Consider the following 14,995-nt stretch of genomic DNA (forward strand, 5'->3'; position numbering starts at 1 on the left):
GCCACAGTGCCTTACCCAAAGCAGACCCTCACTGTTTGTTGAGTGGTTGTCTATAAATTAAGCATTTTAATGCTTTCCTTGCATTTCATGAACTGTTTGTCATTGAACATATTTCTTGTCATTAGTTCTTTAAATACTTTTATTCTTAACCAAGCAAGCACCAGCGTAAAGTTTCATACCCAGAACTTCAACTCTGGTACTTATGCTGTTTTTCAGGAAGAGCAGTTAGGTAAGGGTACATAGATTGGTCAGGAGGTGTTAATTTCACCTTCCTTCTTGAGAGCCGGGTATAATACATACGGTTATTACGTTTTCACGGCAATTTTAGATAACTTCCATCTCCTTTTATACATTGATTTTTCTGCTTTTTTGCTTCTTTATTTTTTAACAGGTTTTCAAAATGGAAACTATCACTGTGACATAAGATGCTATTGATAGTACATCAGTATGGTTCAGCTATTCCCCTGCCCAGCAGAGTGTAGCTGCTCTGTGCACAGCCCTGTAATACATATTAGTTACACAGACATTAGAGAAGCTCTTCCCATCCATATGTATGTGCATGGCCCGCAGAAGTTAATAATGCCGTATATCACATGCACGTAGAATGTAAAACGTACTTCAGAATGACAGCAGGCTCATATAAAATGAATATTGGCTTACGACGAGAGGAAAGCTCGGGAAAGATTTTTGTCCTTTCAAACCTGCTCTTTACTGAATTATTTGTTTCTGTGTCTCAGTATCCCGGACTCACATTCTGTCCCCCCCCTTTTTTTTTTTTTGTCAATATTATGCTCCTCTCACCAGCCACCTTGCTTCACCTCAGCCACATGGATAACAAAAGAACCCCTTTGGAGAAATGAAAGATAGCAATTATACATTGGTATTCATGTTACAGGAGTCACACTGCCATCCTCAGGGAGTTTAACAATGAATATCCAGTATTAATTGCCACAGTAACTGCGTGTCTGACCTTGCTGAAGTGCAATACATCAGTTTTACATAGTAAAATTATTTGCCACTAAGAGATTTAGAAAGGATGATCTTAAAATTATATTGCTGTTTAGAATGACTAGTATTTTTTGTTTTTAAGAAGATCTTGGGGGACTCAGATGACTAGGTCACTACATTTTCTTAGGAATCAGCACACCGGGAGTTGAAATCATCATTTTCCCACTGATTTGGTTGGCAATTACGACAAGAATAGTGCCTTCCTAGTCTTATGGAAGGTGAATAAATACATCAGCATCTCTGATAAATCTATGGAACTGATAATAAGGCACGAGGACATAGTACTTTTTATCCAACGGGGGGCGGGAAAATGTTCTTTTTGTGTGTTTGTACCTAATTGAGGTAGGGTTTTCTGCCAGGAGCAGAAACACAGAAACATGCTAGGAACCCTAGGACGTGTTTCCCTGTTTAAAGAGGCAACATAATTTTTAAGGTGAAGCCTCTTTGCTATCAACTTTTCTTGCTTCAATCTTCTGCTCAGATCCTCAGAAATACAGAAGGTAAATATTTTTACATGTGTTTCTCCCTACCCGCTCCGCCCCTACCTGCCTCTGGTTGGGCGCCACCCATCAGGAGAATTTCACACTCCACACTCTGGAAGCGTTTGTCACTTGGGTGTCACTTGGGTCGGCTCCACACTGCTGGGTCAGCAGTGAGCCCGACTCTGACAGAGCCACGTCAGCGGGCCATGTTAGGCTCTGGGCTGTGGAAGCTGTGTGTGCAGAAATGAATGATTGTTCAGCCTTCTCTCCGTGTTAAAAGGGACCGCGGTGAAGAAAGTCAGTGCATTCACCCGTGACATCCGAATTTCAGCCTAGATGAGGTTCTAACTAGAGATCCGTTTTTGCTTGTATTCTGGCAAAACAAGTACGTGATAACTGTGAAGGCCACCTCAAGTTCGGGAGTAAAACATGAACTGAATGATAGAATGAGTAGTTTTTTTCCCACCTTAAAATAAAGGCTGTGATGTAAATGAATATGATATGTATCTGCTACAGCTACTTAATATGGCTTGCTCATTGTTTAAATGATGTTTTATATGATTTTCTAATTTTAATATAGTGGCAGTTTAAGAAGTATTAACCAGGTAAAAGAGAGTATAGCACACATGCAATTAGTATATTGTGTTTTTGAGACTTTGAACTTTGGATTTCTTAATTCACATCATTCAGGTAGTTTTAAAAATGAACTCTGAATCCCATCCCCACTTTATTCTTTTTTCCAGTTTCCTTTAAAGTATTCATGTCTTTCTAATGCTTTATGTATCCATACAACTTGAGCCTGGACCCTGTACCATTAGAGGGAGATCCTTGACCAGATTCCTAATTTGTTCTGAATCTGTAAAGATGTTAGGTGGGAAAGCAACTTGAGAAAGTGCAGCTTTAGTTAGCTTTTTTTTTTTTTTTTTTTTTTTTTTTTTTTGCCTTTTAAATTTTCTCTCTGTTTTTCCTTCTTCCATCCATCACTCCCGTCGGCAATGAAAGCAGGATGATGAAGTGACAACCGTTCAGGTTAAAGAGCAAGACCGGGACGTCCTGGTGCTGAAGAAAGTGCAGAGCTGCGGCCCAGCCCCCCAAGCGGGGAGCTTGGAGAGTGATTGGAGGTCAGAGTTTCCACCCAGCCCCGTGCTCCTGTTTCCTTTTCCCTGCCTTCCTCCCCTTCTCCCACTCCATCTCACTCGCTCTCTCTGCCTCCTCTATCCCCCCTCCCTCCCTCCCTCCCTTTTTTCTCCGCCTCTCGAGCCCAGCGTGCTAGCTGACTGCAGAGCTCTTAGCAGCCAGATGGACTCAGTTCCCAGTGAAAGGACAGAGATGGCAAGATCTTTGAGCCTTTAGGGGATGCCTTTGTTAGTAGCCGTGCACAATGGGCAGCTCCCGGCTGAGAGTCTTTGACCCTCATTTAGAGAGGAAGGATTCTGCCGCGCTTTCAGACCGAGAGCTGCCCTTGCCCACCTTCGATGTGCCTTCTTTCAAATACATTGACGAGGAGGACGAGGACGAAGAATGGAGCAGCCGTTCACAGTCGTCCACTGAGGATGACTCCGTGGACTCTCTGCTCTCCGACAGATACGTGGTCGTGTCCGGGACCCCAGAGAAGATCTTGGAGCACCTTTTGAATGACTTGCACCTGGAAGAAGTCCAGGACAAAGAAACAGGTAAGGCAGGGGGGTGTCTCCTGCTTCCAGACTCACAGCTGCGGCTGCCCTTGTCAGTTTCCAGAGGGGCAAAGCCTCCGTCTGTACTGTAGCTGAAACCAGAGTGGGCTGACCCAGCATATGCTTCTTGGGCCTCCCCCTTAGCCTCCTGCTGTTTTGTTTAAATCCAGTAAATGGACGCACGTAGATCCAAGCAGCCGCCTGGGAAGTAGCTGTACAAAGAAAATGATACGAAGGCAGATGTTCTTGTTTCGCTGGCCGTTTTTACCACATCTCACCTAAAGGCAGTTGGCGAGAGGCCAGCATTTAATAGCCAGTGTCCAGCGGGAAGGAATATGAGGGATGGGGTTACCAGCTCTAGCGTGTACCTGGCTTGTGGGAAGCACTGAGCTGGGGGGAGTAGCCTCCCTGCCGAAAAGTCAACAATTAATGCAACTACTCAGCAGCTATTAGCTTAGCAGCAACTTCTGTCTTTTTCCATGTGGTTTACAAACTGCTCAGAGCAAGCCCTGCTGTGCAGGATATGATACTCATAGCTTCTCAGACCAGAAACTGTAATTCACTGAAGTCTTGTTGATCAGGCTTCTTGTCCTTTCTATTTAATCTGGGAGCAAAATACCCACTTAGCTTTTTCACCCTTGCACTTCTGGAAACACTACCATTGCATGATCTACCCAAACTTCCTTTATCACACAAGGGCAGTGCTTGCTTCTCTTAAGCAAAATTTATCATTTGTTCCAGCCTGGAGCAGTTATTCCAATGAATAGGCCTCTGGCTGTAGCCTGAATTCTGCAACTTGATGCCCTGACTAAAATGCACTTTTTGCTGCCACTGTAGCACCTGTGATGCCGCAGTTTGCAGTATATCAACTGCGTCAATAAAAGGCATTTTTGGTTTTATTAGTACAAGTAACTCCTTAGGTTTTTCCCATGCAGGAAGGGTTGTGAAAGGACAGCTTAGGTGGGAACAAGAGTTTCCTTGGGTCCCAGTAGTTTTGTCTGAACTTAATTGATGTCTGGCTCTATACTGCATTATAAAGGACGTTAAGAGAAACAAAGATGTGTGAAATATGTAATAGTGTTTTTATAAAAAAGCCAAAAATGGCTCAATCACGCATCCTACATAAATGTTACTGTTTGATCTTGAAATTCAAATAAAAACTTTATTTTGCATATCTGCGTTTGGGGAAAAATAGGAATAGTTGTCATTTATACACAAACAAGCTAAAAGAGAAACGTATTGTTGTGGCATTTGCTGGGTGGTTTTTGGATGTCTATCTATTAATATTTTGTGCGTTTGAGCACTATTTCCGTGTTCTGCTTCATCAGAGATAGTCATCATGGAACTGGCCATAATTTTCCGCGTACTGGTTAGCAGACTGCTTTACACAGGTGGTTTGGACTAGATTACAGGCAAGTTATCTGCCACGAAGAGGACACCTTTGAACGTGCGTAGCAGTTTGGGGGACTGAATGCGTTCTTTTTAATAGCACTGCAGTTCTATAACCGAGGACTTTGTGTCTAAGTCATATTAATAAGAGTAGAAATTACTGAAGCCAGTACTAGGCCTACTTGATTTCTTTTTTCTTTCGTTCTCACTGTCATTAGTTTTTTGTGAAAGATGGCCTAGGTACCCACTGACAAGTTACCCCTGGGAATGAGAAATCACCCTAATTCCTGTTACTAATGCCAGGAGTAGCCTCCTGCTGGGAAACAGTGTTGTACCTGGTGTCTAGTGACTGGTATTCCCAGTTTCTTCTCGATTATACCAACTCCGGGATCAGATGTGTCCCTCTTGCCAGGTGCCGAGCAAAGCTAAAAGGACCACGACTCGGTGTGGCCAAAGCCAGGCAGGTAGAGCCCCACAGGGGTCAGTCTCTCCTCATTCCTCCTCATTTCCTTAGCGTTTGCAGAGGACACATGTAAAACTTCAGATGTTTGCAGTGACACCTGAGGGGGAAAACAGTAACAACTCTTCCTCTGATCAAAGGAGAGTTTTATGAAAATGAAAAAGTCAACTTTGGAGAGAGATTGACATGTAATATGATAGGGACACCTAAGTGGAAGTCACGTGCAGTTCTTCCACACTTCACAAACAGCGCTTGGAGAAAATACAACAGAAGAGCCACTGGGTGGCTTTTGCTGGTAACATTTTAAAAAATATAAATCTAAAATCAATGTCATTTACAAATTGAAGAAAAGTGGTTATGAGTTCGTTCTAGTTTGAATACTAAATGAGTCACATATTTAAAGTAGTTGGGGTCCCTTGTCACTGACAGCGGTGAATGTTAGTTCTTTATCTTGGTCAGGCTGGCAACCCTCACTATAAAAGGTCTACGTGTGCAGGAGTCTGAGTCGCGTAAACATATGGAAGACAGATGGAGGAAAACGAGAAGGGGCTGCACTAAACGTATACAGCAGCGTTTTTATGTTCTTGAGCGCCCCTTTTAGGGAGATGGAGCCATATGGAGCCGGGTGGGGCCATATGGTGGTTATCCACATGGCCCCAACGGCAATGAGGAAGAAAGCATTCATGGGAAGAAATAAATGGTCCTGGAGGCTGGGATGAGCCTGTTCTGGATTCTTACATTCCTGTACCCACCAGAGGCTGGGGAAGTTAACCTAGCAAGAGACGCAAGTTATTTCCATCTCTTCCCCACAGAAGTCACTTCATTGTGAAAATGTAGGTGAATGTAGGTGCAAGGCCCAATAGGCTAAGAGACCTATACTCACAAAGGACAGGTTCAGGTGATTAGTAATTGCTGTGTACATGCAAGTGGAAAAAAAGTTTACTTAATTGAATGGAATAGAAATAAGAGATACTGTAGTTTTTTGTTATTACCCAAATCTAGAATAGAATGGAATAGCAAACAGTAATTCATATAGTATTCTATCACCATATCAAACCGAGTTTCAAAAGCAAAAAACATCATTAGAGATGCTTACAAGCAACCTACTAATGATTTTCATAAATGATTTGATCCACACACCACTTACCATGCTTATTTTCATAATCCCCTATGTGCCTACCTTTCCTCCCTGGTACTACCAGGCACAAACAGTCATCCTGGGAATATCTGGAATGAGTGGATGGATGGATGGATGGATGAATGAATGAATAATTCTTCATTGTTTAAAATAGAAAAACTGAGTCTGGTAACTGGATACCTATTTGTGAACGTTGAAGGACTGAAGCTGTTTTCAAAGATTACCTTTTCTTTCGAGGTTCAGGGTCTGACTTGAAGCGTTTGGAATGTTAGGGAAAAATCAAGCAGCTCTATCTTTCATCTTCCCAGAAATAGGGCAGACGTCACTGGGCATTCCCAGCCCAGGAGAATTACAAGGAAGGCAAGAAGCAAGAAAATGTGTTGTGAATAGAGGAGCTGGAGGGGTAGAGGAGCAGGTCCCCACCACCAGCCCCGTCTCTGGAAAGGATCAAATGTGTTTTGTCTAGAGATGCTTCTATTAGGAATAACGATTTCTGTTCTAAGGGGGGTGACCGGGGACAACACTGTGATCAGATGGATACATAGAGAAAATCCTTCTTACTGACTTTTCTTTCTACATCTGCATTATGATGAGTCTACCTTAGGGGAAACACAAGAGGAAATAACATTATTTGCTCCCCCTTTTTTTCCCATGTCTTGGGTTTTTATTCATCTTTTTGAAGCAAATGTGCTTATGATTACAGGTTTTGAAGAAAAAACAAGCAGGGAATAAGGTAGTGGGAACAGGTAAAGCCTATTAGCCGATTCTTACTAGGCTCAGCCTGCTTTCTTCCAGGTATGGCTGTTCTTACTTCATGAGGTTATCGTTCAGTATATTGTGTACTCAGTGTGGAAATGTCTGCTCTTCCTGCTTTGACCACGGAAGGCATGGACGCCTCTGTGTGGGTGGTGTACTTTCAACAGCACCTAGTAGGCTGATTACATCATGGAGAAAGTGAGTCCCTTACCTTTGTAACGAGGCAACCACCTCCGTGAAAGTACCTGGTTTATAACATAGGAGTGTCTCACTTCATTGATAGGGTCCCAAAGCTATTCTCCATTGCCAGCTTAATGGCTTTTTTTGGAGCATTGCACTGATGGAACCTTGAGTGAAGCTAGGGCAGGCAAGCCATTTTTCATTGTCTTTTATCTTCTTTCCCGTTCCAGCGCCAAGCGTATCCTAAATACTTGCTACATATTTCTTGTGAAGGAAAATTAAGAATGCCTTTTTCCTGATCGTTGGAAATACGGAAGACAGTTTAGGTGAACTTCTTCCTTAATTTCCTTACCTTTTAGGATTTCTGGAAAGATGTTTGGTGCTTCTCTTCTAGGCTTTCTTTTGCAGGTGGCAAGACCTTTATAACGCTGCGGCCGCATGGCTTTTGCAGGACTAAACCTTTTGGTGGGTAGACATGGAAGTTTTTAGGTGGTGGTAAGCCTCGCTGTGATTTTGTGCAATTAACATGCGTGTAAAATTATCTTGGGTCTGTCTTTTTATTTTTGTGGTATCATGTAGCACATAATAGACCAGTGGATCTTATCTGTGGCTGTATCATTAGCAGCACATGGGGCATTTTTCAAAATATCAATGTCTGGGTCCCACCCCCGAGATCCTGGTTCAGTTGACCCGAGTTGGGGCCTAAGAGTTATGGGCTTTGAAGGCTCCCCAGATGAAGCTATATGTAGCCAGGTGTGAGAGCCACAGAACTAGGACAGTGACTTTGTCTCTCCACTTTTTTCAGAGACATATTCAAAGTGTCTAATAGTTATCAATTTGCCCCTGAGAACTACGGGCGTCATTTCTCCTTTCCTCCACCTCCCCTCCCCACTCCCTCTCCTGGTCTCTGTATCCAGCCTCATATCCACTGGTCCCTGCCCTAGAGCCTCTGCAGCCTGAGTTCAAAATTCACAAACCTGCATTGCTGGTCCATCCACTGAAATGGTTTTGAAAAAAGAAAACAATCAGAGCGGACGGAGGTACTGGCCACACAGCTGTTAGCTCTCAGTTCTTGGAATGAGGAGGTGACGGTATAGTGAACAAAACCCATTTGGATTTTTGCAGGGTTCTGTCACACTCCAGGGATCTCTGGGTGGTCCTTCAGTCTCACAGCCAAGAATGCTTGCTTCTGTAAGAAATGATGTTCTAAGGAAGGAGAATATGCACGCAGAGAGTAGAAAGGGCACCAAAATGAGATTCTGAAGCCTTGGGTCCCCAGATCTGGGCTCCATTAATAGACCAACCTGAGACCTTGAGCCAGTTATATGTGAGATGAGTTCTGACATATCTTTCATCACTAAAATGCTTTGATCTAAAGAGATTTATGTCAACCCCTTTCCTTTCAAAGTATGTCACAGAACCGTAGAATTCTAGATCTGGAGGAGACCTTAACCCTGCGGTCGTTTTGTGCTGACCTCACCATCACTTAGGCTTTGCACAAGGGCTGAGGCGGTTTGGCCTGACTTCATGTTGCCCTGTCTTACTGCTGTGTTTCTTCAACCTCGCTCAGAGAGTAGTTAGAATGTTGATGGGGTAGCAGGCTTGGAATTCAAGGCTCAGTGGCCATACCTGGTGATGATTTAAGTGTGTTTGTGTATAACCTTGTCCAATGGGAAACTTTTTAAGTTCCTTTGGGAAATTATGCTATAACATTTACAAAGAATAGCTTTGGTTTATCACCTACCAGTAATAGCCGTTTGCAGAGAGTTTTACTACCAGGCCATTTTGGGATATTCAGAAACAGTCCGTTGCTAGAGAAAAGCAGCGGTTTTCCCCCAGTGATGAAATACTCTGCATCCTGGCTCTTATGCTAGCCCTCCCCCTGTAATTCCTTTACTTTTAACTTTACACACTGCTTCTGTAATAAAGTACAGCAGTGCATATTTGAGTGTTCAGTTTCTATATGCGGGTGAATGAATACCATAGAAAAATTTAATTCCTTCCTTCCGCAGATATTTTCGACCTCTTACGTAGGCACTGTTCTAGCTGTGGGGCATACAGCTGTAAACAGAATACACACAAACTCCTTACCTTCGTGGGGCTTACATTTTAGTGGAGGGAGTCAGACAAAAAGCAAATAGGGAAAGAGTGGATGTTCGTGGTGCTAAATAACCAATCTCATTATAGACACAAATTTGGGAGAACTATATCCACATGTCTTTAAAAATGAAGAAGCTAGAGGATGTTTTAATGTGTTTAAAGTAGTATAGAGAATGAATGTGAAATGTCTGGTCCTATTCAGCAAAGTTCAGAACCAAAGGAAATAGACTTAGTTGAAAAAATAAATAAAAGGAGCTGGAAGTAGGTATAAGTGTCCCTGGATGGTACTGGCGACAGCTAGGAGCCGTAGACTCTGCAATCCGGGGAAATGGTTGATGTCAGCCTTTTACCTTCTTGACCTGTGAAGGTAGCTTTCTCAGAGACAAATAACTGGACTAGGTTGCCACTCGAGGTCTTTTTCAGCTTTATGAAACTGTCAGTGTTAAATATTAGGTTAATTTTGTTTGCATACATGCTAATGAAAAAATCAACGAAAGACTAAATAAATTCATTAGCACCAACTCCAGCTGCCCTGGGTGTGCCTCAGATGCAGATGAGAACCCCACTGTTCAGCGAAGGCTTGTGTTTTCAGATAAAGCGAAGGCTTGAAACAGCGATCCACGGTGACAATGAAAATCCCCAAAGCGCCATTGAGAGAGTGCTAAGAGTAAAAGTGCTCATATTAGAATATTGGTTTCTGTTCTGCTTTATAAGCTCTGTGCTTCTGGTTTGGTTTGGTTTGGTTTTTTGGCAGTTCCCTTAGCTTCTCTCCTAATTGCTAATGTGGAGAATGTAATGTTTTTGCCGATTGTAATTGAAGCATTGGAAGACTTTATAAATTAATACTGCCTAAGTGATGAGATAATTAGAATTGTGTAGAAATTTCTTTCTCATTTGCCTCATGTATGAAATCAAAGAGTTTAGACCCCATGACATCTGAGGCCCCTTCCAAATTTGAGAGCCACGATCTGACACCACGCTGTTTATCCAAACATCCCCTCCACTAGATGGATGCTTGTACGGGATGATTATCTCCATCTAATGGACGTAGACGCTAAGGCAGAAGTTACCTAAGCTGCTTCAGAGATAGAGTGGTCATTTGAATCTGAAAGTGAACCCAGATGTATTCCTAGCTTTGTCCTAGACATCATTTTTGCCTAGTGGCTAAAATCTTGAATGAAAGGCAGAACCGAAATAAAAAACTTCCCATTCGACTCTAGCTGTAAACCCCAAATCAGGCGCTTCAGTAGCCACTTAAGAGGGAGCTAATCTCCAGCACAAAGACCTGCTTCTTGGTTTCCACCTGTAAGCAAGGTGGCCACTGGGTGGGCTCACTGCTTCAAGAAGGTTACACAAGAGAGGGGGTGTGGGGGAAGAGGTCCTAGTTGCAGCTGATGCTGTATCAGACCACTCACATCAGATAATGTTAAAAATCAGATTATGACTGTGAATTTCATTTGAGGTGTTCATCTTCTGAACTAATCTGTTCGCACCACCTTTGAACATGTGATACTATATATGATAACAAGGGAATTGATGCTTTTACACTGCCAGTAGATTGTGGGTTAATTAATACTCTTGTTGGTAATGAAGCAAGGTGAAATGCAGTGAGACAGAGATGAAGCATAAGGTCATTAGTGTACACTGATTAATAGTGAAAATGTGGAAGTTTTCATTACAGCATAACCAATGGGCAAAAGAAGATGTTTAATGGATAAAGATGTAAGGAGGAGTACAGCCTACTCTTCAGGGATACCGTCCCCATTTCGAATGAGACTGGATCATCGGAGTGCATTTATTAAATCGCATCATTTTCATGTTTACTCCACATGATGTCTTCCAGTACTTAAAGTTCAACTCTAAGTCTAGAGCACCCTAGAAACAAACTGAAATATTGTAGGGCTGTGAGAAATTAATTTCAGGAGGATCTGAAGATAGGAAATGGAAAAGGAAATACACAAGGGGCGAGAATTACCTCAGAAATTAGATCTTTAGTCTCCTGACTATAAGGGTTTTGAAAAACTTGTGCATCTTAAGAAGAGTTTTTAGACTTTCTTCTTTGAATACTTCTAAGGAAAATATCAACAACTTTCTGATGGGCTAGAGGGAAGGCTGTGTCCTAGAGTTGGGAAGTGAGATAGAGGATCTTTGAAAGTTTCCTTCACACATTATATTCTAGATGAAATACACATGTGACTTCTTGTTTCTGTGAAGTCTGTCCTGCTGGTGATGTCCTCAACCCCCCAAACCATGAGGGTTTTCCTATGTAAATTGTAGCCAGAACAGAAGGCTTAGAAATGAATGGACTTTCTCTTTTATTCACCTTGGAAATTTTATTTGCTTTATTCCCCTTATTTACATTTTCTTTGCTTCCCCTAAAATGCTTTTCCTCCAACTCGGGTGCTCGATTTGGTACTCATCTTTTTAGGTAGACAACTGTGGGGAAGCTTAGGTATTTCTTTCTTTGTAGTTCAGTAAATTTCTAATTTCCTAGAATGGCTGGTGGATAAATTATTACAAATAACAAAATACTCTGGTACACTGAGAGTTGCCATAAATATGTACATAAATTGTCAATTTTCAAAGAATCATAATAGATAAAATTACAGTCTGTTTTTAAATGTAAAATATAAAGGCCCTTTCTAATAAGTCACAAAGTTCATGTAGAATAGTCTTCGGTTTTATAATTACATGAATAAGATATTGGCTTAAATCTGTATAGTCTCTTTGACATAGGGTGAAGGTTCCCTTTTTTTTTGTAATTTTCAAAAAAATATATTTTTATTTTTTAATTTATTTTGGTTGCTCTGGGTCTCAGTTGTGGCAGGTGGGCTCCTCAGTTGCGGTATGCATGTGGGATCTAGTTCCCTGACCAGGGATCGAACCCAGGCCCCCTGCACTGGGAGCACGGAGTCCTATCCACTGCACCACCAGGGAAGTCTCTAAAGGTTGCTTTTTAAACACAAATCCAGTATAACTTGTAGTTTTTCTCATAAAGATGCGTTTGAGAAAGGTAATCGCTTTGTTTAGTTTTCTCTTTATATTTTGTCTCTCTAATATATACCCTTTAAGAACAAAGGCTGCTACTTCTATTTTTCTATCTATAGTTCTATAATCTATAATTTCTGTAGCACAATTTCTCAGTTGGGTGCTGATTTTTGTTCTTATAAATTTCTTTTTTTGTTCTTTTTAAAAGGAAAATGGATTTTTATTTCTTTAAAAAGAAAATGCTGTTCTTAACTCTTAAAGTTTTAAAAATGACCATATTTTCTCAGTGAATTTGGGGTCCACTGGCATATTTAATATTGTACTTTAGTAGAAACACTTGTGATTTTGCCAGCGTCCTGCTGTATTTCCAGAAACTTGTTTAAATGTGTGATGTGAGTCAGGTATTTTTGGAGCAGCGAATTGAAAGAAGCAACACATTCTGAAATTTCTGGAGACAAGATACTGTGTCAAAAGTCAGTTTGACAATCGAGTAATTTTAGCAGAATCATAGTTTTAATGTAACATCAGCACATGAAATTACTCGAGACTGTGCATAAGACAATTCAAAGGATGAAAAAACTCTCTTTTCTCTCTCCCTCTGTTTCTCTCCCTCGGAGATCTTGTGTGTCGTCTCTCCAGTTGATGGATTTAAAGTGAGATTATCAGATGTTCTTGTCTGTATTTTTTAATGCTGTGACATCGTCCTCAGTCAAAAATTTAGCATCCTATCGGAAAATGGGGAAAAAAGTGATTTTTCTATATAAGAGTATGGATTTCAGATAGTCTTGTAAGTGTGAGGAAGGAATGCTAGTAAATAGCAATTTGTTGATTATAATAGCTGCATGTTAATCTCTCACAGCATGTTTCAGTCAAATTATGGCCTCATGTAAAGGGTGCAATGCCACAGAATTGCTGTAATTGACAAGCACATGTCTAAAAGGAATGTTCTTCAAGTGGGAGAATTTTTGCCTTTAACGTACCTATAATTGAGCTTTTCCTCATTTCTTTTTGCAGTCTTTCTCATTATAACCTTCCCCTCCCATTTCCCATTATCCTCATTTTTTGCCCTTGGGGCTTTCTCGCTCTACAATTGAAACGATTCTTTTCATTCTGTTTGCAGCGTTTTTGCCTTGTGCTTAAGGCTGCTATTAGGCTGGCCGTCCTTCCCCCAAATCTCAGAAATAAATATGAAATTAGACAGAATTGGTAGGTATGTGTGAACGGAAGGTGTGGTGGAAAACTAAAATACCTTTTTGTAATCCCCAGAATATCTTGCTGTAATCTAAATAGCGACAGAAAATTACTTTCAGAGCCATCCTGTATCCTTTTCTGCTTCAGACTTATCCTTCTTTTCAGCATTCAGGATACTTGGTCAGTCTTCTAAGTTTTAAATCTTTTAATCCTGTAAATGAGCTTCACTTAGTGTGAAGATGAAAAGCATCAGTTAAAATTGCCCATCTCATGTCTGGTTGGATATTTCTACCTAAATTCTCAGTCTAAAAGTGAACAGGGTTTTAGGTGAGTGGCTGTATATATCAGGGCTCATGATGGTAGTTCTAATATTAAAGCATCTGGTGTTTTCCTTCTTGCTACATCCCTTTGAATGTGCCTTAAATAGACTTGTTATGAAGAAAGATTTACATAGTACATAGAGCAAGTTAGGTTTTCCCCCCAAATTTTCTTCCTGTCTTGCTTGATATCACATAGCTTGTTTTTGTGTAGCAGGCTTATAGATATCATAAATCCAGTGTCATGATTTTGTTAAGAAAAAAAAAGAACAGGGTGAAGACATTTTCATCCTAATTTTGGATCTTTTCCCAAGAACTGAACGTACGAAATGTGACTCCTTGTGTCTTAGTTCAGTTTGATCTGAATTTGAAGGCATTGCAACGTCGTTTTCATTTACCACTGATGACTTTTGTAGAAAGATTTTAGTAAGCTCAAGTTCTGCCAGTGCTGATTGGCGTGTTGTGAGTGCGTATCTCAGAATTATTATGACAGTTTACACTATGACAGTCTTCTGGGGAGGTTGTTTGTTCTTTTAAAAAATAATCAAAAACATAAAAGGCAAATGTGTCTTCATCAGCACATTCCACAGTAATGAGATCAGGATAAATTCACAGCACTCATCTCTCCTTAAATGTACGTTCCCTGCTTATGATAGCTGAGAAACTTGAGAACAAGACCACATTACTGATCATGTGTTTGAGTTCCTGAAAATTTTCTGTGGGTATATATTATTATTTGTGATCAGGCATGGCTGCATACAACAGAAAATCTCGAACAGTGACATAAACAGGTTACATATACTTCTGTCTCATGTGAAAATAAAAATAAAGAAGTGCAGTCCAGAGCTGGTAAGGCCCCTCTGAAATCAGCCAGGAGTGAGATTCCTTCCAGCTCTTTGTTCCAGTGTCCCTAGAGTCTGACCTGCATCCCACGAACCAAAGTGAATATAGCATCACAGTCCAGGTAGCAGGATGGAGCTAGTTAAGAACATACCTGTTCATCACACCTGGCTTCTGCTTCTTTCTCATGGACCAAAACTTAGTTGTGGCCACATCTAGATACAAGTGAGACTGGGAAATGTATTGTTTGGTTTGGTTTTAAGCTATCTGGAGAGCAGTATGCCCAAGAAAAATCAAAGTTTGGTTCCTAAAGAAGAGGAAAATGGCATGAAATTTTATGAATGGAAGCTTATGTTAATTTGTTTCGATACTTTAGACCCGAGGCCATAACTATATATTTCTGTCCCTTCAAAGTAATATAAACACATTGTAATTTAAAGTGCTATATAATCACTTTTTAAAAGCCTATAAAG

The 14,995-nt window shown here is 41.0% G+C and overlaps 1 protein-coding gene across 5 annotated transcripts in view; it reads left to right on the top strand.

The window, feature by feature from the left end:
* RAPGEF5 (Rap guanine nucleotide exchange factor 5) overlaps window positions 1–14,995 on the top strand; it is a 219,690-nt gene that overhangs the window by 145,667 nt on the left and 59,028 nt on the right. For 3 of the 5 annotated variants that reach the window (XM_019928544.2, XM_019928553.3, XM_033862968.2), the window contains exons 10-11: window positions 2,493–2,611; window positions 3,075–3,163. In XM_019928544.2, coding sequence (XP_019784103.2) covers window positions 2,493–2,611; window positions 3,075–3,163 — 208 coding nt within the window. Of the gene's footprint in view, window positions 1–2,492; window positions 2,612–2,721; window positions 3,164–14,995 lie in introns of those variants that run through there. The other 2 variants (XM_019928536.3, XM_033862969.2) reach the window with 2 other exon arrangements.

The sequence above is a fragment of the Tursiops truncatus genome, chromosome 9 (genome assembly GCF_011762595.2).
Source record: "Tursiops truncatus isolate mTurTru1 chromosome 9, mTurTru1.mat.Y, whole genome shotgun sequence".
Classification (NCBI taxonomy): domain Eukaryota; kingdom Metazoa; phylum Chordata; class Mammalia; order Artiodactyla; family Delphinidae; genus Tursiops; species Tursiops truncatus.